General features: G+C 41.7%; 2 protein-coding genes across 6 annotated transcripts in view; both read left to right on the top strand.

The window, feature by feature from the left end:
* The window catches only part of TMCO3 (transmembrane and coiled-coil domains 3), a 30,705-nt gene extending 25,950 nt beyond the window's left edge, over positions 1–4,755 (top strand). For both annotated transcript variants that reach the window (XM_040556438.1, XM_040556507.1), the window contains 3 exons: positions 1,125–1,204; positions 1,785–1,934; positions 3,560–4,755. In XM_040556438.1, coding sequence (XP_040412372.1) covers positions 1,125–1,204; positions 1,785–1,934; positions 3,560–3,673 — 344 coding nt within the window. In that variant the 3' untranslated portion in view covers positions 3,674–4,755. The remainder of the gene's footprint in view (positions 1–1,124; positions 1,205–1,784; positions 1,935–3,559) is intronic.
* A 6,518-nt stretch (positions 4,756–11,273) lies between these two features.
* Positions 11,274–27,037, top strand: part of TFDP1 (transcription factor Dp-1) — a 41,162-nt gene continuing 25,398 nt past the window's right edge. For 2 of the 4 annotated variants that reach the window (XM_040556273.1, XM_040556141.1), the window contains exons 1-3: positions 11,871–12,092; positions 12,758–12,842; positions 25,542–25,608. In XM_040556273.1, coding sequence (XP_040412207.1) covers positions 12,831–12,842; positions 25,542–25,608 — 79 coding nt within the window. In that variant the 5' untranslated portion in view covers positions 11,871–12,092; positions 12,758–12,830. Of the gene's footprint in view, positions 11,421–11,870; positions 12,093–12,757; positions 12,843–25,541; positions 25,609–27,037 lie in introns of those variants that run through there. The other 2 variants (XM_040556348.1, XM_040556207.1) reach the window with 2 other exon arrangements.

The following is a 27,037-nucleotide window of genomic DNA, read 5'->3' as shown; positions in this document are numbered from 1 at the left end:
AACAACCCTAAATCATAGAAATGTGGCTTTATATAATCCTTTAGTTGGGGTAGACCATACTCAGGGGTTTATGGCTTTTCCCAATTCCAGTCCAAGTGAGTTTTCTTGTTCAGGTGACTTTCAGTGATTGCATGTGAGGGTCACGGGATCACAACAATTACGTTTTTTGTTGCACTTGTAATTTATGTGTAACGTGTTCCATCCTCAGTAATAGTCCATTACCATTTCATACAAGAATGGCTAGCAAAGTGTATCTTGCAGTCACTGTGCAGAACAATGGAATTATTTTCCAGCAGCATTTTTATAGCTTTAATGAAAGAAGTGTGTTTCAGTTCAGGTTCTGGACTGTTGACTGGTGTGGAAGAGACAAAATATAAACAAAAGTGCTAATGCATCTGTCAATTTAACTCAATTTGGAATATTGTTGGAGATAACCCCCTCCAAAAATGTGTAGGTTTGGCAGGAAATACTTAAGTGATTAAGTAGGTAGTGTTGGTAGGTGTATTAGGGATTTTTGTTTGTTTGTTTTTGAAAATATAGTCTTGCACTTAAATCTATTATGAACTCTGAAAATTATCATAATAAAATATTAGCATTGAACTTTGAAATATTTCTTTCCAGGGATTTCTAGAATAACAAATTGAGTATTGCTATTAAATAGAACTTAGTTGCACTCAGTAAATTAAAAATATATCAAAGCAGTGGCAAAAAAAAAAATCTTAAAAAAAAAAGTCAAAACTGAATCATTGTAAATGCGTCTTGTGAGACATTACTGTCTGGTGGATTTCTTTCAGCAATGAACTGTATATGCTCTAAATACGTTAGAAATGGAACAAACCACAGTATAGCGCATACCTTTAAGGAAAAAAAAAATTCACTAATAACCCTAGTTCTTGTAAACGAAATGTAACTCCATGCTTCTTTATAGATGCAATAAAATCTGAATAGTTTAAAATACAAATATATTATTTCATCATTTGGAAACATTACATGTTTTCATTGTCTGTTCCAATAAATACAAAATTTTTATATTCAGCCTTTGCTTACATGTGAGTATGAATGCTTGGCTAAAGTTGTTCATTTTAAAAGATGTACTAAGATAATACCAATGTTTTTCCTCCTAGGACTTCATGTTTTCCCCACATTTGTCATATATGAACTCACAGTCTTACTCTTCCTTACATTGTCTGTGGTCATAATGAAGGTATTATTATTTATTTTTTTTAAATCTTTTAACAGTGTGAATAATCTTAGTGCTGCATGCCGTAATGAAAATTGTACAAAAACTGAACATCCGGTAAAAAATATGATAAATCTGATAAACATCTGAGAAGTAATACATCTTTACTGCAATTGGGGGAATCTGATAGAATACAGTTTGATTCAACATTCTTAGGCTATATACACACAAATACATATATTTTTATGTTTAAAAGATAAAAATAAATATACAGGGATAAAAATCAAATATACAGGGTTTTTATTTAATGTTAAAAGTCTGTTACACATGGAGAAATGTCTATTTGCTTAACTCAGGACTTGTAACAGTTATCAAATGCTTTATTTTAGTAAATATGCTACTTTGTACTGTGCTGTGTACTTTTTGCCTCTTTTGACATTAACATAGAAGACATTTAGAAGTCTGCTAGTTTATTTTTATGTCCAGCATTGTTGTATTTGATACTATGTATCTTACAGTGATAGTACTATTTTATTTTATTTAAAAACAAACATAAAAGCCAACAATGTAACAACAACCCCCCAAAAACCCCTGCTTTTTAAAGTTTGTCTTGGCAGTGCTTGTCCTTTCCCTGATTCTTCCAAAGACCAGCCAGTATATCAAATGGATTGTCTCAGCAGGACTGGCACAAGTCAGTGAATTCTCTTTTGTTCTTGGAAGTAGAGCACGCAGAGCAGGGATCATATCTCGGGAGGTAAGCTATTTTATAGTTATTAATTTTGGGTTTTGCACCTTAAAAACTTACTGGGATTTTATATTGCAGTGTATGTGAAATACAGGCCTATTTTGTGTAATCTCTAGACTGTTAACAAATAATCAGCCCGTACAAATAGAAACTTGTATGTCCTTGACAGGGTTCTTAGTTCAATTTTTTCTTTATTGAACTTTTTTTACATGTTGGACTTTAATATTGTAGATTGCACGTTTTAATTTTAAAATTGTATAGTTATAAATGTTTTGCCTTAACTGTTCCCCCTTAACAACTTCTTTATTAACTGAGCAGTGAATTGTAGATAGCACCCAAGTGTCTAAGAGTGAGAAGCCTTTGCTTTTAAAATCTTGATACAGCTATAGAAAGAGGTAATTGAGAGTGTAGGAACAGACTAAGGAAATATTAGTAAATCAGAAGTAGAGGGCAGGTATGGTGAAGTGCAAGTTGCCTTAATATACAATCAAACAAGTGAGCAAACAAACTTGTGGTCTTTACCTGCAAAGATTGTTAATTTTAAATCCACTGCAGAAGAAACAAGCTTTTTCAGTAGTCGTGAAAAAATACCCTAGGAAGGAAACCTTAAACTTAGTTTTATATTCAAGCTACGAGAACACTATTTTCTCAAGATGAATTCTGTTTTGCAAACTTCAGTAAATTATGGCTACAGAGATGTAACAACTGACCTCACTTTCTAAAGCTAAGTGCTTTCTCCTCTGCATCTCTGCTCACAAAAATACTCTGCTGGCTCTTTGAACTGTCCATTGTGGGAGCACTGGGCTGTATAATGCTGGAACCAATTCCAAATAAAGCTAGTGTGGAAAATCTACACAATGCTGTTCACTTGCGTATGTAGAGGTGAATCATTTTCCTGCTTACTCCTGCATATAATTAGGAGTTACAAATACTGTATGTTTGTACAGAGTTTCAAGATACCCATACGTGATCACAGAATCAGTTTAGCGGCCCACCCAGAGTGCTTGCAGGCCCGCAGGCTTTCAATTTTCCTGGGTCAGTGTTCATGTCATTTTCTACTGTACAGGTTTGCGTAGCTCTGAATTCCAAATGTCACTCTTCTGTTTGAGACCTCAAAACTACTTCTCACTGCCATTTTAAAAGACTCTTCCATAACATGTAACAAAGATCTCATTTCAGAAGATGTGCAGTGTGACTTAGAGGGATTCTTGATAGTTAAAAAACTATAGTGTATATATTAGTAATACACTTTGCCATTGTATCTTTGAACCAGAATAGTTTATGTTTTTTAATAAAGCGGTATTTGGCCTTTGACTTTTTAGCACACCTTAAGCTTTTGAAATTGACCTCTCAGCTATAGATGTAAATAACTGTTATTCTATAAGCTCATTATGGTTTGGTTTTTGTTGTTTTTTTTTTGCAAGTGAATGTTCAAACCAGGTAAACAGATAATTACATGATTTGTGCATGCATTTGTTTGCCTTTGTAACAATAAGCATACTTGGATAGACAGGTGAAGTCTCAGCCTGAAAATATTATTATTGAGAAAAGTCTGATCTCATCAAATTTAAATCATTTCTTAGTTTACCATGTAACTGTGGAGAGAAGTAATGGCTGTTATTTCCAATTTTCAGGTCTATCTTCTTATTCTGAGTGTGACTACTCTAAGCCTTTTACTTGCCCCTGCCCTGTGGAGAGCTGCTATTATGAAGTGTGTTCCAAGACCCGAAAGACGCTCAAGTACTTGATAAGACTTGCACATGTACAAGAATACATCTTGCAAAGAATATATTCATTGTTCGTAGTATCTCTATGCACTTGGAAAACAAGAGGTTTTGAGTAGTCCTCTTAACATGCACTTGGTTATAAGCCTTACACTGACCTTAAAACAAAACAAAATTCAACTTTAAAAAAAGAGTGATCTGATTTGAATTGCACATCTCTTACAAAACTGGCTTTCTCTGACGGATTAGAATCTACCAGAGTATTTGTTCCTGATCTGTTCAATTATACAGAGTATAAATTATTTTTTTAACTATAGCATCATGCAAACTGTGTTGATTATTTCTTGCCTGAATGTGCCTTTTAATTTTCATCCTCCTTTTCTTACTGTTGGTTCTTCACCAGGTTTTGTTTAAAAAAAAAAAAAAAAAGTATATTATGGTGCCTATGGTATCTTCTTCTACTATATGACTTGAGTCATTTTCACACTTAAGAGCTTAGTATACTGGTATAAAATTAATCACAAAACACATTTCTGATGGTGAGTAAAAGTGTAGTCCTTTACACAAAGAAGTTTAACTGTTAGTATCAAGCTGTTTTAAGCAAATACATACCCCAAATAATGCAGCCGATATTGTATGAGATTTTATTCCAAATTACAGCATATAATGTATTTTCTTATAGTGGTAACTTTTATTTGTGTTAGTTCTTGTATTTATTTACATACTGGACTAAAAGGTGATGGTAAGAAAGGGCATAGGTTATATTTGATGACTGACAATTATCACCCATTCTTGTTGCTAACTGCTGTTATAGTAATTGCTTACAGTTTCTTGTTTTAAATCAAAAATAAAATTAGTAGATCTGGGAAGTCTAATTTCAAGCAGATATAAAAAAATCTTTTTTTTATCTCTGGAGGTTGGGTGTTACTGATAATACTCTTCATTTGAAGTTTTTTCAAGCAAATTAATTTGCACAAAACTAGAAATGGCAGATTGAATGTGTATTTGGAACTCCACAACTTCATACTTTGCATTTACATTGTATAAATTGTTAGTCTCCTTAAAATACCATGATATTAAAAAAAATATATGTTTTGAATGTGATCTTAAATGTAAGTGCTTTGTTCTTTAAAACATTACGCGTAACAGGATAAGCCTTGTAAGACTATTTCTTAAGCATCATAGAGAAAGATTATTCATAGACTGTAGTCTACTCTGACAATTTCAAAGTCATGTCGAGTTTTATCTGTTTAAAACAATGCTATTAAAAAAGATATATTAACACTTTAGGCCGGTATTATACTGTCACATGAAATAACTTTGATACCCGCCAAATAGCTAGACAAATACATGTTACATGGGTTTAAATTGCCAATTAAAATGAAAGTTGTCCTCCAAGTAGCGAAACTAGCAAAGCTTTGGATGGATTTGTGTGCTTTATACTTCTTTCCTCTATCATATCATATATATCAGCAAGGCTTTTGGCACTGTCTCCCATAACATCCTCATAGACAAGCTCAGGCATTGCAGCCTAGATGAGTGGATGGGGAAGTGGATTGGCAATTTGCTGGACGACAGGGCTCAGAGTTGTGCTTAGTGGTGCAGAATCTAGTTGGAGGCCTGTAGCTAGCGGTGTCAGTACTGGGTCAGTGTTGTTCAATTTACTCCTCAACAACCTGGATGAAGGAACTGAGTGCACCCTCAGCAAGTTTGCTGATGACACAAAGCTGGGAGGAGTGGCTGATACCCCAGAGGGCTGTGCTGCCATTCAGATGGATCTCGACAGGCTGGAGGGATGGGCTGAGAGGAACCTCATCAAGTTCAACAAAGGCAAGTGCAGGGTTGTGCACCTAGGGAGGAATAACCCCAAGCACCAGTGGAGACTGGGGGCTGGCCTGCTGGAGTGCAGCTCTGCAGAGAGGGGCCTGGGAGTCCTGGCAGGCAGCAGGCTGACCATGAGCCAGCAATGGGCCCTTGTGGCCAAGAAGGTCAACAGTGTCCTAGGGTGCATTAGGAAAAGTGTTGCCAGCAGGTGAAGGGAGGTGATCCTCCTCCTCTACTCAGCCCTGGTGAGGCCACACCTGGAGTACTGTGTCCAGCTCTGGGATCCCCAGTACAAGAGGGACGTAGAAGTACTGGAACCAGTTCAGAGGAGGTCTACAATGATGAGTAGGGGACTGGAGCACCTGTTGTATGAGGACAGGCTCAGAGAACAGGGCCCGTTTAGCCTGAAAAAGTGAAGGCTGAGGGAAGTCCTCATTAATGTTTATCAATATCTGAGGGGAGGGTGTCAAGAGGATGGAGGCAGTCTCTTTTCAGTTGTGCCCAGCAAGAGGACGAGAGGCAACGGGCACAAACTGAAGCACAGGAGGTTCTGCCTCAATATGAGGGGGCACTTCTTTACTGTGAGGGTGACAGAGCACTGGGACAGGTTGCCCAGAGAGGTTGTGGAGTCTCCTTCTCTGAAGATATTTAAAATCCACCTGGATGCCATCCTGTGCAATGGTGATTGCACAGGATGATCCCGTGTGATGATGCACAGGATGAACCTAGGTGATCCTGTTCAGCAGGGGGGTTGGAATAGAGGATCTTCAGAGGTCCCTTCCAACCTCGGCCATTCTGTGATCATAGTAGCCTCAGCTTCCTCCTGTGTTTTCTCTGACATCTGCTGGGTTTGTCAAAATGCAGCTTGGACTAGTTTAGACCATGTACTTACTGTTGGGCTGGTTGGCCACTGCCACTTATCACATTTGAGTTCTTGCTGATTGGATGTGGGGCTTTATCTCCAGGCACAGATTTCTTCATAGAAACTTACAGGGCATGCATGGCAATTCCACCTCTCCTGTAACGGTTTCCAAAGTTATTGAGGAGCAGTGACAAATACAGAGGCAAAAGCTGCCCTATAAATCTATAAAAGAGTTTGATTATAAAATGAGTATCAGAAAAGAAATTTGAAACTGCTTTCTTGGTTTATTTCAATAACTGGTATTCAAAATATAGAAGTAATTCAAAAGCTTTATGATAGAGTTTAAGTCTACCATCTCAAACTTGTGTTTCAGGTACCCCACTAAAATAATTTAAACTTTGTTTCTTAAGAACCAGGGAGAGAAATCTTACTCTGTCCACTGATCTAGTCCACAATTTCTCCCTGAAATACGAGGTTCTCTACTAAATGCCCCATGTTAGTTTTGAAAGATGCTTAACTCACACATAGTATACTACCTATGTTTCAGGGAAAAAATAAAATTGACCATGACAGAGGCCTCTATCTGGTTTCCATTATGTCTCTGTCAGTAAGCCCTCAGAACTATCATACAAAGTATTACAGCTGTGATGAGTAAACCTTATGTCTAAATAAACTGTTGTGGCTAGTGTACTTCTCTGGAAAATTCCTGTGAGGACAGAAGGAAAAAAAGATGGTTTACGTCTCTTAAGAAATATATAAAATACATATTTTCCCTGATTACCTTTTAAAGGATTTAAGTGAAAAGTCCTTTTGGCACCATGTCCAAGATGGAGAGCAAGTATCTAGCTACCCTATGGGCAGCTTCATCTCTGCCATCTCTTTGCTGAATAATTTTTGATTCAGACATGACTTGGCTAGCCTTTCTAAGGACTGGGGAAAGAGAAATAGGAGCTTCATCTGAGTTCAGTATCCTGTGTCACTTTGTTGACACAGCCTTGAATTGCCTGACTGGATAATAAATGCAAGTCTAAATTACTAATCTTAATAGACACAAGTTGGTTTACAACCAGATAGTTGAGGATGTCCTGTAGAAAGCTGCAGGTATGTTTAGATATTGTAAATGTTTCCTGAAATACAATACATGCTCCATGCGTAATTCCATGTCAAAATTGGGTAGTCCCATGACACAATCTTAGGATAGAAACAAAGGCTTTATTCCTGAACGATTGTCATGCCTGTATATAAAATGGGGAGAATATTTCAAAATTGGCATGCATTAGATATAGCAGCAGCTTTTCAGGAATTTACTGCTTGTAATCTGGAATACTCTCTTTCTGTGTCAAGGAGATAAAAATAAAGCAGAGATCCAGAACCCTTGAAAGGAACATCTGCTGGTTTGTTGAAGATTTGTTAAAGAACAGGTGGTCTTGTCTGGAATTTTTTATTTCAGCTTGTTGGATAGAGGGTCTATCTCATTCTCTTAACCAATGATCAGCATCATTTGAACACAAAAAAAGCTGATGTGAAGCAGAAACTTCATTAATGATGAGAGGACATTTACGTGGTGAAGCTGAGCTTAAGAGAATGGAAAGAATGGAAAGGAAAGATAACAACTCGTTCAGCATACCTTTTTTTTTTTGGTGGTGGTTTTGTTGTTTTTTGTTTTGGAGGCGAGTGTAACTGGTTGCTTGTTTTGTGTGTCTTTCTCTGAGGACTGCAGTTCTTGCATGCTAGCCCTTAATTGCTAGTTTTGTTCATTGTTGTCTATGAGGGAGAAGGAATCAAAACCATTTACAAACTGGTAGTGTTGACCATCGTTGTACCTTGTGATTCATTTCCCTGTTTCCAGTGTTAGATCGGTATATAGTGACCCTAAACTACCCTACGTAGGGCTCATCCCATAGAAAGCTGGCTGTGCTTGTTTCTCAGTAGGAAGGTGTCTTTCTGTGGGAGCTACGAGGTAGCTTCTTGCAATTGACACTGACATCGCCCTAGGGTAGCTCAAAGAATGCTGTTTTAGGTGCCTAGAACTTTTTTGAAAGTTTTAAGAACTCATATTTCCTGTAATCCCCAAAGATGAGAAGAAAACTTCACGGTACCTTATAGTTTTGTAGTTGGACGTCCTTTGCTTTTTGGGCAGAGAGGCATGCGAGGGTGCCTCGCTTGAGAGATTAGTACTGTATGATGATGCTTGATGGAGGGTGTGGGAAACCTAGTATGGCCTTGCTGCCTGTTGGAGTGAACCCAAAACAATCTAACCACAAAAGCTCTCCTGGGTTTTGTCTAGGGAAGGAATCTACTTTTGCTCTGTAAGCATTCCTGGCGGTGCTCCAGCACATGGGCAACACGGAGCATGGAAGAAACGGGACTGGTGAGTGACAGGAGGTAAGCCATGCTAGAAGTGCTAGTAGTTTGGCTGGAAATGGCAATTGCATGTAAACAGCAGCCGGTACCAGGCATCCACTGGTAAGCTGATCTGACGATGAAGGAGGCAACAATACCCCTGAAAGGAGAAAGAGGAGCAGCAAGATGTCCTCAGGGCTGGGAAACGTGTGGTCCACCCTGCCCTGAGGGAAAGGAGAGGCAGAAGAGAGCATCCACCAGCTTCAGGTAGTAGCCTAGGAGGTGTGCTTCTTTGGTCCTCCCACCATCTCTATTGAGTAATTACCACTGCCAGGTGGGAGAACCTTCTTGACAGTAAGGACAGTGAGCTACCATGAGAGACTACTGAACCCTGCTGCTGGAGATAAAGGACAAACTGGACAATCTGAATGGCCTAGGGACAGCTAGGGACAAAACTTAGGTCAGAGAATGGCAAAACTTTAAAGGTTACAATGCCAAGCTGTATTTTTATTTCCTAAAATAGAGCAGAAATTTGAGAATTAGGAGATACTGCCTCCCAATGAGGCCAAATGTTGACATGCTTATCAGCTGGTGTGGGGTGTCTGTTTAAGAAGGGAGCTCTCGCAGGTCCCTATCTGAAAATGGCGTGGCTGCCAGTTCCAGAGCATGTAGGTCAAAATGCATCCATGTGCACGTACTCTGGCGTGTCACAGGTGTCTGATTATCGACTAGATGATCCGAAACACTTTTTTCTCATCTCTCTGTCTGCTGCACAGTTGCACCAAACTGACACTGTTTGAAGTTGTGATCTGTTCTCCTTTTCAAGCACACTTAAAATGAGGAGACAGGCCACAGAAAAAAAAAAAAAAAGAAAAAAAAAAAAAAAAAAAAAAAAACCTGCAAACAGTCTTTCACCACTACAAACACAAAGGAAGTCCTAAAGCTCCAAAAAGCCTTAGAGAGACCAAGAGAAGAGGAATGCTTAGAGAGCAGAGAAATGCTGAAGATTTTTTCCACTGGTGCAACACAGCGAGATTACAGGACAAGTGTAAATAGAGGAATTTGAGTAATTGAATAAGGTGGTCTTCAATCACTGTTTCTTTACCAACTGGGGTCAAAAAAGACTTGATTCTTGTGTTTGCAGAGCTGTGAAGTTTGCAGAAGCAGTGGTATGAGGTTCGCATTCTGTCCTTTGTTATTGCTCCTTTGTTCTAAAAGGCTAGTATTGTTTTCTTAGTCCCTACAAATCACAGTCATTAATGAATTATTTTCTCATCTTTCTATTTGTAAGAAGATTCTGTCCATTTTCCTCTGCACTAGAGAGGCTACAAGTCTTCAACCTGAGAGTTTTCAAAACTGATAGTAGTCTCAGAGGTAAAACATAACACATTGGAGGAAAGGTCTTATAACTTTGCACTGACATTTAACTACCTTTCTAAAAACAGTTGTTTTTTTTTGTAGTCCTTTCTTTGCCCTGAGACAGACATACCCCACAGTCTGTTGAAGGTGCCATCCTGCAACCTGCAGGAGCCTCTGGGATACTGGAACAAATTTTCTCAAAAAAAAATTAATATAAAAAAGGGAGGTTGCAGGCAGAGACTTGAGATATAGAAACAGTTCAAGTACACAGGCTCAGTGTGTATATATATAGCTTGGAGGGTGGACAGCATCAATAGGAGGAGATGCTGCCTTTTGGGAAGCATTTTTTCTGCAGCTACCATAAGGTGCTTAATATTACTTGTGTGGGAAGGTGTGGGGAGCTGGGGGTCAGCCTCTTCTCACAGGTAACCAGTGATAGGACTAGAGGGAATGGCCTCAAGTTGCACTGGGGAGGTTCAGGTTGGAAATGAGGAGCCATTTCTTCTCAGAAAGAGCAGTCAGGCACTGGGACAGGTTGCCCAGGGAGGTGGTGGAGTCACCGTCCCTGGGGGTGTTCAAGGAAAGGTTGGGCCTGGTGCTTAGGGACATGGTTCAGTGGGTGACATTGGTGGTAGGGGGGTGGTTGGACCAGGTGATCGAGCTGGGGTAGTTGAGGGAGCAGGGCACTGACGGAGGGGCTGGCCGGGCTGTGGTACCCGAGGCAGACATGTAGTGAGGAGATGCTGTGCCTGAGACGCCCCGAGGAGAGGGTGGATAGTGATTACGTGACACATCTCCCTCAAAAAGAAGTAAATTAAGGCAGAAAGGCATCCAAACGCGAATCTCCAGTCATGAACCCCATCTCTCCCCGTGACCGGGGCTGGATGCTTCTGGTGTTTGCACAGCGGCTGCCCGGGCACTGATCCTGACCGGCCTCCCCCAGGCGCCATCAGCTCTGGGTCAGGGACGAGCCTCGTGTGTCCACCCCCCCCGCCCCCCCACCATTACGGCAGCCCCCGGGCCGCCGCCGCTTTTCCCGCCCTCCGCGCGCGCCGCCGCCCACGTGCCACCGCCAGCAGCAGCAGCAGCAGCAGCGGCGGCGGCGGCGGCAGTGCATGCAGTGCATGCAGCGCACGCAGCGCCTGCAGCGCCCCAGCAGCGCTCCCCTCTCGCGCCGCCGCTTCCCGCGCGGCGCGGCGCGGCGCGGGGCGGGGCGGGGCGGCGGGGAAAGGCGCGAAAAGCGGCGCGCATGCTCGCTGCCCTCCCTCGTGCCCGCGGAGGGAGGGGCGGGCGGCCCGGAGCGCTCCGCGTGTGCCCGTGCAAGGCACGCTACACCCCCGTGACGTCAGCGCGCAGCGTCACGCCGGTGGGACGCACAAAAGTGTAAGTTTCAATCCCCCCCCCCCCTTCAACCGTCACCGCCGGGGCCGTTGGGCTAACGGACGATAATAATACGAATAATAAAAATAATTTTAAAAAAGGGAAAAACGGCGGCGGGGAGGGGGAGGGGGGGTTATTAACGCCCCCCCCCTCCCCTCCCAACCGTCGGTGGGGCCGCGCAGGTGTGCGAGGGCCGCGGGCGAGCCCACGCTTGTGTGAGGGGAGGGGGGGCACAGAGCCGTGACGGGGCCGTCACAGCCCGCACCGAGACCCCCCCCCCCCCCCCAACGCCCCCCTCACCCCGCACAGCCCCGGGGAGGGGGGGACGGCCCCCGGTGAGGTCCCCGCGGCAGCCGTTGGGGCGGTTGCGACCGTTGAGCGCGCGCCCGTGCCGTGTCGCCCCCCCCCACCCCGTCAGGGAGCGTTGGTGCCGGCTCCCTCCGCCCCTGCCCCCTCCCGCCGGGGCCCGCGCGCGCCGCCGCCGCCGCCGCACATGTGCAGTGGGGAGCGTCCGCTGCAGCGCGGCGGGTGCTGGGGTGCTGCTGCTGCTGGTGCTGCTGCTGCTAGTGGTCGTGGTGGTGGTGGTGGTGGTGGTGGTGCCGGTGCCGCTCCGGGTCCCTGGCTGGGGGCGGCGGCGGGGGATGGAGCCGGCGCTCTCCGCCTTCGGCCGTTCAGGTGGGTAAAGGGAGGATGGGGAGAGCCGGGGGGGGTGCCCTCGCACGGTGTCCCCCCCCCATCGGTGCCCCCCAGGCGATGCGGGCGGCCCCTGGCTGCCGTAGGGGGGGGGGGGGAGGAGGAGGAGAAGGGAGGCGCGGGGCGCAGGGCTAAGCCCGGGTGGTGAGGCCCTGGGCGGGGGGCGCGGAGGGGGAGGGAGGGAAGGAGGGAAAGGGGGGGGCGGTCTGCCCGAGGCGCTGCCAGTCTCTGCCGCCCGCTGCGAGGAGGAAGAGGAGGAGGAGGAGGTTGCGGTGGGGGGGGTGCTGAAGGCCCCCCAGGGGGAGCCGTGTCCCCCCCCACCCCCCCCCCTCCCCGAGGCCTGCTTGCGCCCGCTGCCGCGAACGGGGGTGGGGAGGAGGCGGCCGAGGGAGCGCTGCCCCCGCTGGGATCGGCCGGGGGAAGGGCGCCCCGCCAGGGCGACTCCCAAAGGCAGCGCGCCCCACGTGTCAGATCGGCCCGGGGGGCATAGGGGCCGGCCGGCGGTGGCACAAAACTTTCTCCTCCTCAAAACGCTTCTTTATTACCGAAGCAGAACGTGTTTGGGGGTAGGCACTAATTGAAATGGGGAAAAAACTTTTCCCTCCTCTTGTTTTTTAGAGCTGATGTTGGCTTTTCTTGCTTTCTAGAAAATAGCATCATTGTCTCTGTGTCCTGCAGCCATCAAGATTTTAAGAGGATTGATTTCTAGTCTTTGGTAACATGGCAAAAGATGTAAGTATATTTATAGCACGTCACATGTAGCAGCATAGCGAATAGCATGTTTTTGCTTTTGTTTTTATTAACAGAAGCAAAACAGGTCATGCTTTATAATAGCTGACATCAGTGAATATGCGAAACTTACTTTCTGTGCATTGCACATCAAGCCTATGCACATCTATGTTTCCCTCTAGATGTAACAACATAAAACCAGCTTCAGATCTGCAGCTATTTTCTCAGAGTAATGTTAAGAATTTGCTATCCCCATAAAAGCACTTGGGTCATTGGCATTAGGTATATTCATGTTGAACACTAAAACAAGTTGGGGTTCAGAATACCCCAGAATATTCTGTGTGGGTGTTGGGGTTGTCATTGACCACTGTTCTATTGTTACTTGTTGACAAAAGTCACAACATGAGTGTCGCTGCTGGCTAGCATTGCCTTTCTACTGCTCAGTGGGACATCATATATTCAGGGCAGGGAAGTCTCCACGCGTGTTCACCATTTCTTCTCCATCTACCAAAAGATGCCAATTAGTGTCAGTAAGAACAGGCTTTGGGGACTTTTCATCATTGACATTCATTACCACTCACTTCAAGATTAGCGGCTTTGATTCTGTGGCCTACCTCCCGAACCATGCTTGATCTTTACCCATTCCAGTATTTTTTTTAAAACTGTTTAAACAGGTTCTGCATTTAAGGTGTAGTTTGTTAATACCTAAGACAACTGGGCTTTCACATTTCCCTATCGAAAAAGAGACAAGGTACTATTCCATATTCAAATTAGAATATATCTCCACTTAGTTTAAAAACAAAAACAAAAGCAAACAAGCTGAAATTCTTAAACAGCAGGGCGTGATCTGTTGTGAAGTGTTGTAGCTTTCACGGAGTGAGAATTAGCATGAAATAGTGATTGTTTTAAAACATTAATCTTGTAGAGAATTTTCATAGTTCAGAGGCAACTGAAAAATATCTTAGTTTGCAAAAACGCAACCAGAAATACGTAGTCACTCAAAGCTTGCTTGTAAAAGATAAGGGTGGCCAAGTGTGGTACAGATAGCAGAGTTCAGGGAATGAAAGGCCACATGAGCGGGAAGAAAGTGAAAGAGGAGTGGTGGAACAGGAGATGAAATTGCAGCAGTTCAAAGTAATGGGTACATTTGTTTAATACTGCCATTTGGAGGAGAGATCAGCTACGTGAAGAAGTACCGGCACCTGGAAATACAGATGAAGGTCCTAGAAAGTCTGTGGGAGTGTAATGAGAGTAAGACATTTAAGGAAGAACCTCGTTTTTGAAAGATCTAGCTTATCCTACAAAGGAGAATGGTTAAGGGACGAATAACATATGTGGTAATAAACTTCAGAAATGGAAGAAGATGCTAGAGATGGGAACAAAAAGCTGTTTTCAATGTCTTCTAAGAGTAGAACTTGAGCTGCATATGGAAAAGTGATAATCTAGGTCAGGTTGTAGGTAAAACTTTAAGTGTTCTTGAGCGCTGGAACAGGATAGGTAGAGAGTATGAAACCTTGAAGGATTGTCTAACCTGTTCTTAAAAACCTCTGCACATATATATAATCCTGCCTCAGGGAAGAAAGATGAACTGTTTACCTTGTTGTGGATTATTGCATGCCCACCATTACACGATGTCTAAAATGTATAATGAATGCTGGGAAATTTTAAATTTCCAGTCTGATGATGGGCTGCCTTAGGTTTCATTTAATGCCAGAAAATAAAGGTACTAATTGGTATATATATATATTTTTGGTCTTTAGAAGGGAAAAGAACAATCATTCTCTCCTTTTTTTTTTTTGTCCCAAGTCCCAGTTCTTTCCCTAGTGAAACAGTGGAATTAATCGTGATAGAGAAAGTACTACTAAATATCTGGATAGTAAGTCTATAAGACCTGCTCCACTGTAAATTTAAACGTTTTGACCTGGAAATACTGCTGTGATTAACGGCCTGTGGTTCTGCTGTGTCACCTATCGAGTGCAGTCGCTGACTGTAAGATGCCGTGGCGAAGAAGATGGCACAGTTGATGAATGCCCCCACCCCTTCCTTCCTTTTTTTGTCATCAGGGCTGAAATGGCTAAACTGTGGTAAGGACGGGTTGTGCTGCTCGTACCCAAAGTCTGGTCTTCAGGTGGCATTTACGTGGCCAAACGCGCCTTGGTGTGCGGCAGCCAGCGGGCGCAGGCTCAGGGTGCGTGCCATGCTCGCTCTGTGCTGCTGGGTCCTGTGCCTGCTCTGGGGCCTGGTGAAACAGGCAGCCCCGCCAAAGAGGAAGGTGTGGAGCCAGGGCTCCACTAGATAACGCGCCTCTACTTAACCCCTCCTCCCACCTGCTACAGGAAAAGAAGGGTTTCTTTTCCTTCGGTTGCTCGCTTCCAGCTTTTCTGCTGAAGCCTCTTTATAAAAGCTGCCGCTTGAGATAGCTGTTTGAAAAGTTATGTGCCTGTAAAAGATGGCAGGCTGAGACTTCATTGGAGAATTGAACAAAAGGGGAGCTCGATGGAGAATACTGGCAAACCCAAGAAAATGGTTTTTAAAAGGATTAAGTAATTACAAAAGTACTGATCAGGTAAGCTGGCAAGATAATGCTTACTAGATATTTGACCAAAGTCTAAATTCTGTTAAATATTACTTTAAAACGTATCCCTCTTATGCTCTTCAGAGTGTACAATAAAGAGAAAATAAGCAACGAAGCATTGATTTCTGGCAAAATACTTTGATTTCCTCTGCCAGGGTCAGGAATCTATTTGGGGGGGAAGGGAAAGCACATTAATTAAGAGTCTGTAGGTTGAGCTTAAGAGCATAATTGAGACTAATCTTATAGCTGGATACAGTGACAGATAATAACATAAATAGAGAAATACCAGCTTGTGAGCGTTGAAGTACTTGTGGGTATGCCAAATCTTATTTTTTGGAGAACTGTTACGTAAAGGGTAGGAGATCTAGAAAGCAGCCAATGTGGAAGGAAAAAGAAGGAGCAAACTCATTTTCCAATGGGGTCTGGTAATAGCAATAAGCGTAGCCGTTTTTGGTTTTACGTGAGCAGAACCAGGCAGACTGGCCATGGAATACCACATTCAGTTTAGAAGAGGTTAGTTACTAGAAAGACTTGACTTTTTTTCAATACAATTTAAAGAAACAGTGGGGAAAAAAACATGCATGGATGAGGGAATACTGGTTGCAGTGTCTTAAGAACATGTGCACCATGGAAGCAGGATTGTTCCTCTGCTTGTCAGAGGCAGAATGACCGCTTGTGTTCAGCTGAGGTCAGTAGAGTTGGGCACAGTTTGACAGGTACACTTGCACCGTGTACATCTTTGAGAGCAGTGGACAACAGCGTATGGGAAGTTTCTTGGTCTGAGACAGAGGTAGTCGTTGTGTGCAGAGCATCTCCAGAAACTCCAGCTTAGCCACATCCTTTCTGGATAATCAGTGTCGTTCTCTGATTCTTTGTGGAGTCTCCTGTAAACTCTTCCACTGCTTTTACAGATGTGGCACCTTGCAGGCAGGAGCTGGAGGAGCCAAATGAAAATACCAAGGTCCTGAGCTGACTTGTGCTGCTCACGGGATTCACGGCTTTGGTGGGGGGTGGAGTTCCCTGAGTGAAATGGGGACCTGTCCATCCACGGCATGCTTAAAGCCAGGCAGGATGCAGCGTCAATAGAAGGAGCTGGAATTACTGTAGAAAGTGAGTAAATTTGGTAGCTTAATTTTTTGTCTTCCAGCTCCCAGCGTGACTGTTTTTGTGTTCGGTCATATATTAGAATCACCTGAAAATTCGGATGATGTACTTTCTAGTATCAGTTGGTTAGTATACCCTCCACCACTCAATTAACAGCTTCTGTACTGCAGCTGGAGATCCAACTTGTGGTATGACCCTGGTTCTCCTTCTGTTTACCTCTTTTGCAAGTGAACTGTGTTGAGGCCCCATCAAGCAGCCACGAAGAGAAGCTTGTGGTTCTTTTCCTTACAACCCGTTACACAATGGAAGAGAAGAAGCAGGAGTCACTTTCAGGCACTGGAGCTATTAGGAAGGATAGTCCAATACACGGTGTTACAGCCAGGTGGGAATGAAAACAGGGCTAGACAAAAGGAATGAGTAGGGTTCCTTCTGAAGTTGAAAACTGCATGCATTGAAATACATTAATTACATAAATAAATACTCTATATGTAGTGGCAGGTGCTTATGATTGTTTCTGTTATTCACCTTAATTGTATTGACTGTTTCCAGTCATAACAAAGAATTAAAAAACGTTAACGAGGAATGTACAGTTGAAAACTAATTTGGTGTTTCACAATCTTTTTGAAGTGACATGCCAGCGGTACCCTTCAGAACTTCTCACAGGTTGAAATATCTTTCTCGAGAGCTGTTCATCTGGAAGGCTCACAAATTTTACTGTTCCATAGGTTGCATACAGTGGCAATGGTTTGGGGACCACTGGTTCTAAAATCATTTTTTTTAAAGTTTGTTTTGTTCTACTGCCATCTTTTTCTTTAATTCCTTTCTAAGGGATTTTTCTCTTAATCTCTAGTTTGCATAAAGCATACTGTCTGTCTTCAGTGTTCAATGGTGCCTTTATTAATGTCTTTGAATACCAGATACAGCCCATGTATCTAACTTTGCAAAGGAAACCCCGTGCACATGTGTAAATCCCAAAGACACAGTGGAGGAGGTTCTGCTGGCACAAAGTTCAGCACCTTGTCTAGCATCACTGTTTCAGAGCTCTAGAGATACAGGGATTACGGTGGATGGCTTATTTTAATTGGGTATCCAGAATACATTTGGGTATGTGATTTCATCTAATGAATTTATTTTACGGTATTACTTAAATATTCTTTAAGCAAAAGAGATATAAAACAAAAAACAAAAGGCAAAACCAGAAACCAGCAAACTATAATTTCTTAGAGCAGCCTTACTTGATAAGTCAATGGGTGTGCTAAATCTGGGGAAAGATCTGTAGGTCTTTGCTTCTCTACCGGTAATTTTGCAGGAACATCCTAAAAGTTGAACTTTTGGTTGCTTTCATGTGGAGCTTGTACATCACGCTTTTGAGCAAGTCTGCATGGTAAGAGAAGGTTACATTTGGGATAGATTTATAAAAAGATCCTAGTGGAATTAGGAAATAGATTGAGGATCTTTTTTACATGATGCGCTCTGAATATCTAGAAAGTATTGAAAACCTTTCAAAACATTTTGCAGATTTCCTTTTTGAAATATCAGCATGTGTTTCTCCTTTTATGTTTATTTTTGGTTATATACTGGGAATTGCAGTGAGACAGCTTAGATAAATTAAACCTTGAGTGGATCTCAAGTGGTTTGTGCACCTTTTTTGGTACTGTTGTGGTTCAGTGACTTCTCGGTACCTTCATTTATTTCTATTTGACTTTGGTCAGTTCTGACACGTACAGAAGTTGGTAAACTGAAGATGAAGTAATATGAAATCAGGTCTTATAAAAAAAAAAAGCATCTCAGTCTGGGATTTCATATGCTGTTAGAATGTTTTAAAATAGGCCTTGCTGAAGAACACCGAAGGAAAATGATCTTTCAGCCTTCCTTTCTGCATTGTAACTGCACAATAAGAGTATCTCTTGCTTTCCTTGTTAGTTTGTATTTATTAAACAGAAAATAGCAACTCTGAAGCTACCTATCACCTCGATATATTATTTGCGGAAATAAATTATTTTACTATAGCCTTTAATTGTTTAGCTTCTTTATTAATTGTATGTGTAGTTAATAGTAGTGGCTTTCTATTTTTATTTATTTGTAGCATTATTGAATAAATACACTGTGTGCTGACATCTTCACAAGCTAAACAAAAATGCCAGCTTTTAAGAGTTAAGTTACACTAGGGACTAGTGTTTGTATTTGCTTGCTTGGATATCACTTAATGGAGACTTATTGTGGATAATTGAAATTGGGAAGGAAAAGTGGGCCGATCTTTGCTGAACATTCTCAAAGTTTTTCTCAGTGAACGAACAACTTGATCTTAAAGGTTGACAGTGGTCTGTGTCCCCCAGAAGCCTGCTACCTACTTGTCTAGTTGAACTACAGTTGCTAAGCCTCCCTGTATCGCAGTAGTGGCTACACAGACTTAGGAGGAAATAATGTGGGCTGCTGTAGCCTTTTAATACACTGACAGGGAACTTGGTGAGGCAAATGGCTTTGGAACGAGTCTTGCTTAATGTGACTTGTTGAATTCTGCTGTGTTCAGATGCTATTGAACAAACTACTGTGAAAGATTTGGTTTGGTTGGAATACCAGAAGTCTATTAAGGTCAAATCTAGAATGGCACTGGGAGCTAGCTGCGGCAATGGCGGCAGCTGCTACCTCTTTGTGTATGATACCGTGGACAGGAGGACACAACTTGGGATTTTCTTTGCTGATCAGTTTGTGGTGGAAATGGCAAACCATGGCTTTGGTCATACCCTAGGAATCCTGTACTCAGTATTACTTCTTACAGCTTTGCAGTTAGTTCTGGGGCTCCAGCTTTAACATACGCACGAATTGTATCACTTGGGCAATTCGTTATCGTAAGAAACAATCCAGTATAATAATTTTAACTCCTTTAGTATATTTGATCTGTGTGGCTACTTAGACTGGACCGCTATTTGACTCTCTTCAGAATGAATGAATTCATTTAATCCTTGCTGAATTCTAGGCATGTTACTCTGTTTAGAAAAACAGCCAAAAAAAAGCTAATGGTCCTGACATACTCCACAACTGAGACTCCCTCAGGTGTCATTCTGTCTGTGGTCAGGGTTCAGCGTGTGTGTAGTACCAGTGGGGCATGTATTCAGAGCAGAGATTGACACTGCTTAACTAAGCTACTAACCTGTTTAATTTTTATTAATCTTCACGGTTTTCTGTGTGATCCAGGTCTTTCAATGTATAGCATTTTGACTATGCCTTGCATAGGTTAAGGTGCTAATAATTCAGTTTACTCTTTGGGAAGCTTAGTTCTACGGTATAGGTCATTGCCAAGTAGTTAACAAGCACATTTATCTTCCTGGTGCTGCTGTGAGCTGAGGATGTGGTATGATAACTGTCGCTGATGAAGGCTGCTCAGAGGCAGTGAAGTAACACATCTGAGAATTTTGCAGGATCAGACTCCCGTAGCCTGACTTTAAAAGTTCTTTTGTGTTACTTTGTACATTGAGGCATAGTTCTCACTTCATTTGCAAAATGAAATTCAAATGTTTTAAATTTAAGAACCTTCTTTCCTTTCCTGCAGTCCTCTACTGTATTTCTTGATTGTCTTTTAATTTCTGTGGAAAAAAAAATGAATTGGCTGTCCCATAAAACTAGGCTCCTGAACTGATATGATGATTCATTCCCATAGCATGCTTGCTCTGGTCCCTGAATGAGATGAGAGTCCGATGGGAAAAACAGCGTATAATCATCTTGTTACGAGTAACATCTGCATGTGGGTAGGGGGGAGAGAAAAAGTGAAGTCGTTTAAGCAGCATTATTCCTGATTATAAGTTTTCTCCATCTCGTAGCCGTGCTAATTTTCCACTCTGAGTGTGTGTTGCTTCCTGATAATAAAATAAGGCGACCTCCCCCCCTACATTGTCATCAAAGTGGCGCAGAGTAAAATTGCATGGCATGGGGCCTTTCCATTTATTGCCTGCTCTTAAACAGGCAGATCCCAGGGACTGTCATTCTGTGGTGGTCATCTAGGTGCAGTTTGTGCCAGAGGCGTGTGTTTTTACTACTTGACTTTGCAAATGCCTGCAGACAGCAGAGGCGTCCTCCTCATGAGTTTGACAAGCTCTGGGAGGAAATGTACTCTAATGGGAATGCTTTTCCTTTCCAATTTCTCCATTCCCTAGTTTTGTCTTTACCGCAATGCTGAGTGCCAGCTTATTTACCCTTTCAGTCATAGCTTAATTTGGAATAGGAAGGCGAAAATACCTTCCCAATTCCCATGTTGTTCCTTTCTCTGCATGGGATCCAAACTCCTGGTCCTGTTAAAACTCTCTTTTAGGTTCTCATGAGTTGTGTTTCCTGTACTTCTTCAGAGACTCCCAGTTTCTCTAACCTCTACACCTCATCTGTCATCTTCCATTTGATTTTCTAGCTCATTTTCTGTTTCTTCCCCCACCAGTGCCAATGTTGTCTGTTTGTTTCTCTGTCCCATTCTGACTCCTGTTCTTTAACCAATGTTGTGTATTTTGACCTAATTCTAATGTTTTGTTGTCACACCCAGTCCTGTGCCTCATTCTAGGGGTCTTAATCTGCAGTTAGCAACTTAAAACTTTCTGAGAAATACCTTTTGGCAAATGCTTGTTTCGGTTTATCTCAACTTTTTTTTTCCCCCTCTTCTTTCAGTTTTCTCACAGAGCATACTTAAAAACACAAAGAATGCTTAAAATTGGGCTCACTTACTTAGGAGCAAGATAGAAAAGGTATTTCTGTGGCACAAAAGCAGCTTTCTGTTCCCTGTATTTGCTTATCTCGGTGTGGTGGGGGTGACCTTCCTCTCAGGTTAAGCCTGACAGACATAGGACATGTACTTGTTCAGTCTCATTTGATTCAAGCTTCTATACCCGGTCATGCTTTTATAGGTTCCCTGTCCTTCTGTCTGTGTTCTGCTTGACACTTTTCTGTAGTTTAAAGATGTAGTGAATAATTTTATGCAAGTTTTTTATAAAGAAATAGAGTTGCAAGTCTGGAAAGCTGGGGAAGAAATGTTGTTTTCATTGTAAGGGTGTTCAGTTTCTAGTGCATAACTTCAGAGATCACAAATATTAGCTAGTTAGTAAGATACTGAACTCTCAAAAGTCTCTGCAGTTCTAGGAAATTTTGTTTCAGGTTTACTTTCGTCCCAGCAAAAAGTTCATTTCCCAATTGACTGACTTCCAGTTTTTCAACTTTTACTTAGAAACAAAACAAAAATAGAATTCCCATTCCATTCGCCTGCTGGTGGCCAAACCTAACTTGGTGATATGTTTAGCTCGTCACTTGTTCAGAACTTCTAAGGAAAAGAAAACAATGTGATATGATAGATCCTAGGTGGTAGCTGAGGTCTCTATTCAAACTTAGCATCCACAGTTAAAATTAGCAGCTTTACTGATTTATCCAGTGGTCTTTAACCTTCCACCTGTGTTCTCCACCAAGGAGGAGATGAAAGTTTTTGCTCAGAACTCAAGTCATTACAGATAAATGCTATGTGGAGCACCAAAAGCTATTTTTATTACGTTATTGTTCATTTTGTTGAAATGTGAAAAGCAGAAAGAGTAATATACCTGTTACCCGTTTCAGAAAGTAAAGGTTTCTTTGTGTAGCTTACAGAAGGATACACAGCCAACATCTCTTTGAAGAGGAAAGCAACTCCAAATTGTGAAGTTGCAGACGATTAATAAAGCCTTCGGAATCAAATGTTAAGATCATGATATCATTTCAAGCAGCCCTGACGTTATCATTGAAGGAAGTTATGCATCTTGAAGCTGAGAATCATGGGAAGAAGAAAATGGAGGAAAAAAAATGTTATCAGGTGGAAAACAAAATCAAAATACCTTGATACAAGTACCTTGATAAGGCCTGAAAACTAAGTGTATTTTCCCATCAGCAAAGGCTTAAACACTGCTTGGCAGAAGGTTACTTTTTTATTGGAGAAGACAAACAAATACTCAAATACTTCTTTTGCTCATTGTGAATTCATGACTGTGATATACATAAGGGGAGCTGTGGTCACATTTCCCTCTGAGTTCTATTTTCTTGCTTTCTTTAGAGCACTGCTCTGTGCTAGATAGGTTATGGAGGAGTAATCATGGATTCTCTTCCAAAATAACCCACCTTGAAAAATAGTGGAAATTTCTGTGGGTTATGCACTGAGAGATTTTTGCCTAGCAGTTCTATTTTAGAGCAAAGATACTGGATCTTGGTATGGGATGGAAGTTTTGCTTTTCAGTTCTGTATCTCCAAAAGCTAGTGACTTTGAAGAGACTTAAATAGTGATAAATTTTGCTAATCAAGAATCAAATGATATAATCAGAATCATGAAATGCATACTGAGCCTAGAGTAGCAGGATTTCACTAGAAATGAAATCAACTTTCATTATGGATATTAGCAGCTGGGGGTGCTATTCATTACGGGATTTGACAGTGTTCTTTCCAAGCAGTTTTCTTGGAGCCTTTCCTAGGCACACACTTAGGAGTCGAACGTTTCCAGCCATGTAGCTGCCAGAACTGAACCTTCAGCAAGATGCTGGTGTGCAAGGTGGAGGAGCCGTAACTGCTGCAGTCCTCATCAGTTTGCTGGTGGCTCTTCAGTGATTGCTGTTCTCTGGTTTTTCCCAAATTGTGTTCTATTGTTGATTGAAATGCAGTGTTTTTCCCAAATGTTTCCCAGTTTGTCAGTGACTTGCATAATTTCAGTCACACAAGCATGGTCCCCAGGGTATGTGGCACTAACCTGACCCTGTGTAATGCTAGATTGCATTTCTAGAGTTGAACATGGGTTTTGGTAGTTTTTCATGGTATATCTTAATTATGTAGAAGGAAACATGAAGCTTATTTGATGATTTGATACTACAGTGTGTTGGTTGGCTAAGGATAAAATGAATTAATAGAAATGGTTATATTGGAGATCATTCTCGTTTAGAGAAAAAAAGGGGGGACTGAAGAATAATTGATTACCCAATTACCTAATTTGCTAATTATTGAAATACCTATTTCAGCAGTGACTTGCTTTTAGTACTTGAATTTGCTGAATAAGCTCACCACTTAAACATTGGGACTATCACTATAACTGACATGCAAGTTCAATGCAAGTTTGCTTTTGCATATTAAACTGATGAATGGATTTAATAATTCAAAAGCTTTAAATTCATCTGCTTCTATCATGAGAGACATTACAGATCAAACCAGCCGTTTTCTGGGTGTTCTGCTAATCACAAACTCAATGTAATGAGTTTTTGTATCGTTTTATATTTTTATGTTGTCTTTCCATTCTCATTGGTATGTTTTGGATTCTCATGGACAAGAGAAATGGCAGGAGTCCTAGGACTACAAACCTGTTCTTTCTGCTGTTGAATAGAAACTGAAGGATTGCGTTTTAGAAATGTGATGACAACGAGGCTGCACTTCCTGTGTGGTTTAACACGCTGGTTGTGAAACAGAGGTGGAATTGGGAGTATAATGTAACACCCTAAAATTTGGCTTCATCTTCAATGCTCCAGTGTTCTAGAAGGTCCTATTGCCTATGTTGGTCCTATAGAATCTATAGAGCGCGTTTCTAGTGACATCTTTGCACGTGGTGTGATTTCAGGTGGATTAGTACCATCTTTCTTTGACGGAGCAGCTTGTGGCTTGCTTGATGTCAGCTCTGGTGCCTGGGAATAGGGCAGCAGAACTGCCTTTGAATCCCTGCTGTGGGCAAGGTGGAGAACAGGCAGTGTTTGTATAATAGAAAGTTGTTGCTGTTTCATTAAAACCAGGCTATTTCATTATTTTGGGGGGGGGGGGGGGGGGGGGGGGGGGAGGGGAGGGAAGGTTATGAGAAAGGAGGACAAATGCTACAGGCTCTTCATTTTATCCATCACTTCCATTACCTCCTCATTTAAGTTTCCTCTGTGTCACCAGGTCCTCATCTCTGCCATGCTATTACAGGCCACTGCTCTTTATGCTTCCCTTCAAAAAATTTCTCCTCTTCTCACTTCCCAGCCTGTCCCCAGTGCTCTGTCTTTTTTCACTTTCTTCCTTTCATTGAGGAGAGAAGATTGTAGAAAGTTTCCCGTTTTGTAAAGTTGCATTTTAAGGATTCATTGCTGTCATACACCTGGATAGTAACAGCACCACAGCATCCTCTAGTGGCTCGCTTGGTTTGCTGAACTTCTGGCAAATTGCAAGCAGGACTCTTCAGGTAGGCTTTTATGGGGAAACCTTTGCTACTGACAGCAGACCACATAGTTGTCTCTTGAAGATATGCAGTAGCCTGAAAGTACAGGCTATGCACAAAATACAGCTAGGGACTTTTCACCCTCTGAACACCACTTGCTAAACTCTGGTAAGTACAAATGTTGACTTTCTTGCTGTTCTTTCTAAATGGATACAGTCTGTTTGTCCTGTGTTCATTATTCTTTCAGGGCTGTTTTGTCTGGAGATAATAAGGAATTGTGGTTTCATGTGTTTTCTATCCAGTGTTATCTTTTAAATTTCCACTATGAGCTTTCTCAAAGGATGATGATTACTTGATACACTTGTATGTAATCCTTCATTTAAGAGCTCTGCAGTCTGATCCTTAGAAAAGAAAAAAGTGAAAAGCTCAAGGTGTTTCTTTTTAATGCCATTTTCCTGGTTAAAATGTCTTAAGGTGCTCTTAACCACCTACGTTGTCTTTGCTATAATGTTGTTAACAGGGTAAAAGTTCCTACATAGCAAAAGGTGTAGTCACAGATGGCAGTGGTTCTAATTAGGGGGGTGTTCAGCTGTCTCTTAAGACAGTGCATATATGCTGTTAGGGCACAAAATAGCAAGGTAGGTGTAAACCGATTTTTTGCTTGCTTTTTAAGAATATGTATTTATAAAAATCAACAGATTTTTAAAGTTGGGAAATACTGTGCCACAAACAGTGCAGTTAGTTCCTCACAAATCTGCCACTGAGTAGTGGCAGCAGAGTCTTCTGGTGTGATTGCTTCCATCTTTAACAATAAAAGGCTATCAGTGTTTGTACATGTAATAAAAGTTACTTTCTTTAATAGGCTGGACTAATTGAAGCCAATGGAGAGCTTAAGGTGTTTATAGACCAAAACCTAAGTCCTGGAAAAGGTAAGAACACAATTTTAGTAAGACTTGTTTCTTGATTTTTAGTTGTTATGCTTATTACTGGTTTTAAACTACTTTCTTAGCATAGCTTTGTAAAGCTTTTCTCAAGTTATGTCTGATGTACTCAGCAAACAAACCATAGATCTTGTTATGGTTTATAATTGTCTATAAACCGAGTACAAAGTTCAGTTGTGGTTTTACTGTCATTCCATATGTGGTCTTCTCGTTAGTATAGCTATGTTTAAGTATAAAGGCCACGATGGCCTAAAACAGCTTTTGGGGCAGTATGTCCTAGCAATGGAAAAAAACGCAGGGGTGTAACAGTTTAAAATGGGCTATGACAGTTTTTATGGTAGCGCATCCATTAGTACCTATCTGAAATAGTATTTTGAACAGAACTGTTTTGGACTTGCTGATAGTGGCTGTGCTTGTATGATAGTGTAATGTAATCAAGCAATTTTATAAAATGTGGGCTACAACACTTCAATTTGATACGTAAGCTCAAAAAACTAAGAGTATCTAAATGTTTGGAGAGTTGTGCGTGCTGTATGTTACAATTAGTATAACGGGGGGGAAAAAACAGAAGCATGCTAAGTTCCAGCACCTGCAGTTCTAGACAGTTAAATAGAATCTTTTCTAAATTGATTATGCTAAGTATCAAAATCAGATTTTTCTTCCCTGTATTCTTATGGGAAGGCTGTGTCCATAGTGAGACTCTGAACTATTTTCTGACTTCCAGTTAAATATATTTTTGCCAGTTTATGCATTTTGCTGGTGGCAGTGTTATTTTTTCAGCTTAAGTTTTCTCCAGTGCGATTGTGTTCTTTATTAAGAACAATTTTATGTCCTAAGTCTTTAGTTTGACAAGCCATCTAGCCGTTGTTTTCTAGATTTCACATCAGATGGGCTGTTTGTCCATATGGTCAGTCTTTGAGCCTGTTTTAGTGCTTTTTATCAACCTTCCTGAACACAAGTATCCAAAATTGTGTATATGATTCCAAGTGAAGTAAGTGTTGGTCATGCTTTCACGGAGGTGTCAGTTTTTTCTGTGCAACTTCGTGTTTGTGGTCACATTCATCTAAGGGTAGATTTTGGTGGGATGGCCATTTTCCTTTGTTGCTTCCAAATGCTGCTAAGTCTGGTTTACTCCTGTGTGACAGATGGCATGCTTTGGTAAGTTGTACTAAGTAGGGAGAAATGTATTAGGTTTGACTCGCTTCTTCTTGTCTGATGTTCTCATAAACCTTAGTGTTGACAAGTCCATTGACTTCATGCATTGTTGGATTACCCCCGTCCTCTCAGATTAATCTGTAGTCTAGTTCAGGGGAATTTACGTCTAGTCTTCTATGTCCTATTCCTGCATATGTACTGTTCCTGCAAACCCATATCACTTCTTTTCACAACTCACAGAACTTCTTCTAATTTGTCAGTG

The sequence above is a fragment of the Cygnus olor genome, chromosome 1 (assembly GCF_009769625.2).
Source record: "Cygnus olor isolate bCygOlo1 chromosome 1, bCygOlo1.pri.v2, whole genome shotgun sequence".
NCBI lineage: Eukaryota > Metazoa > Chordata > Aves > Anseriformes > Anatidae > Cygnus > Cygnus olor.
This window is presented reverse-complemented; position numbering and strand designations above follow the sequence as displayed.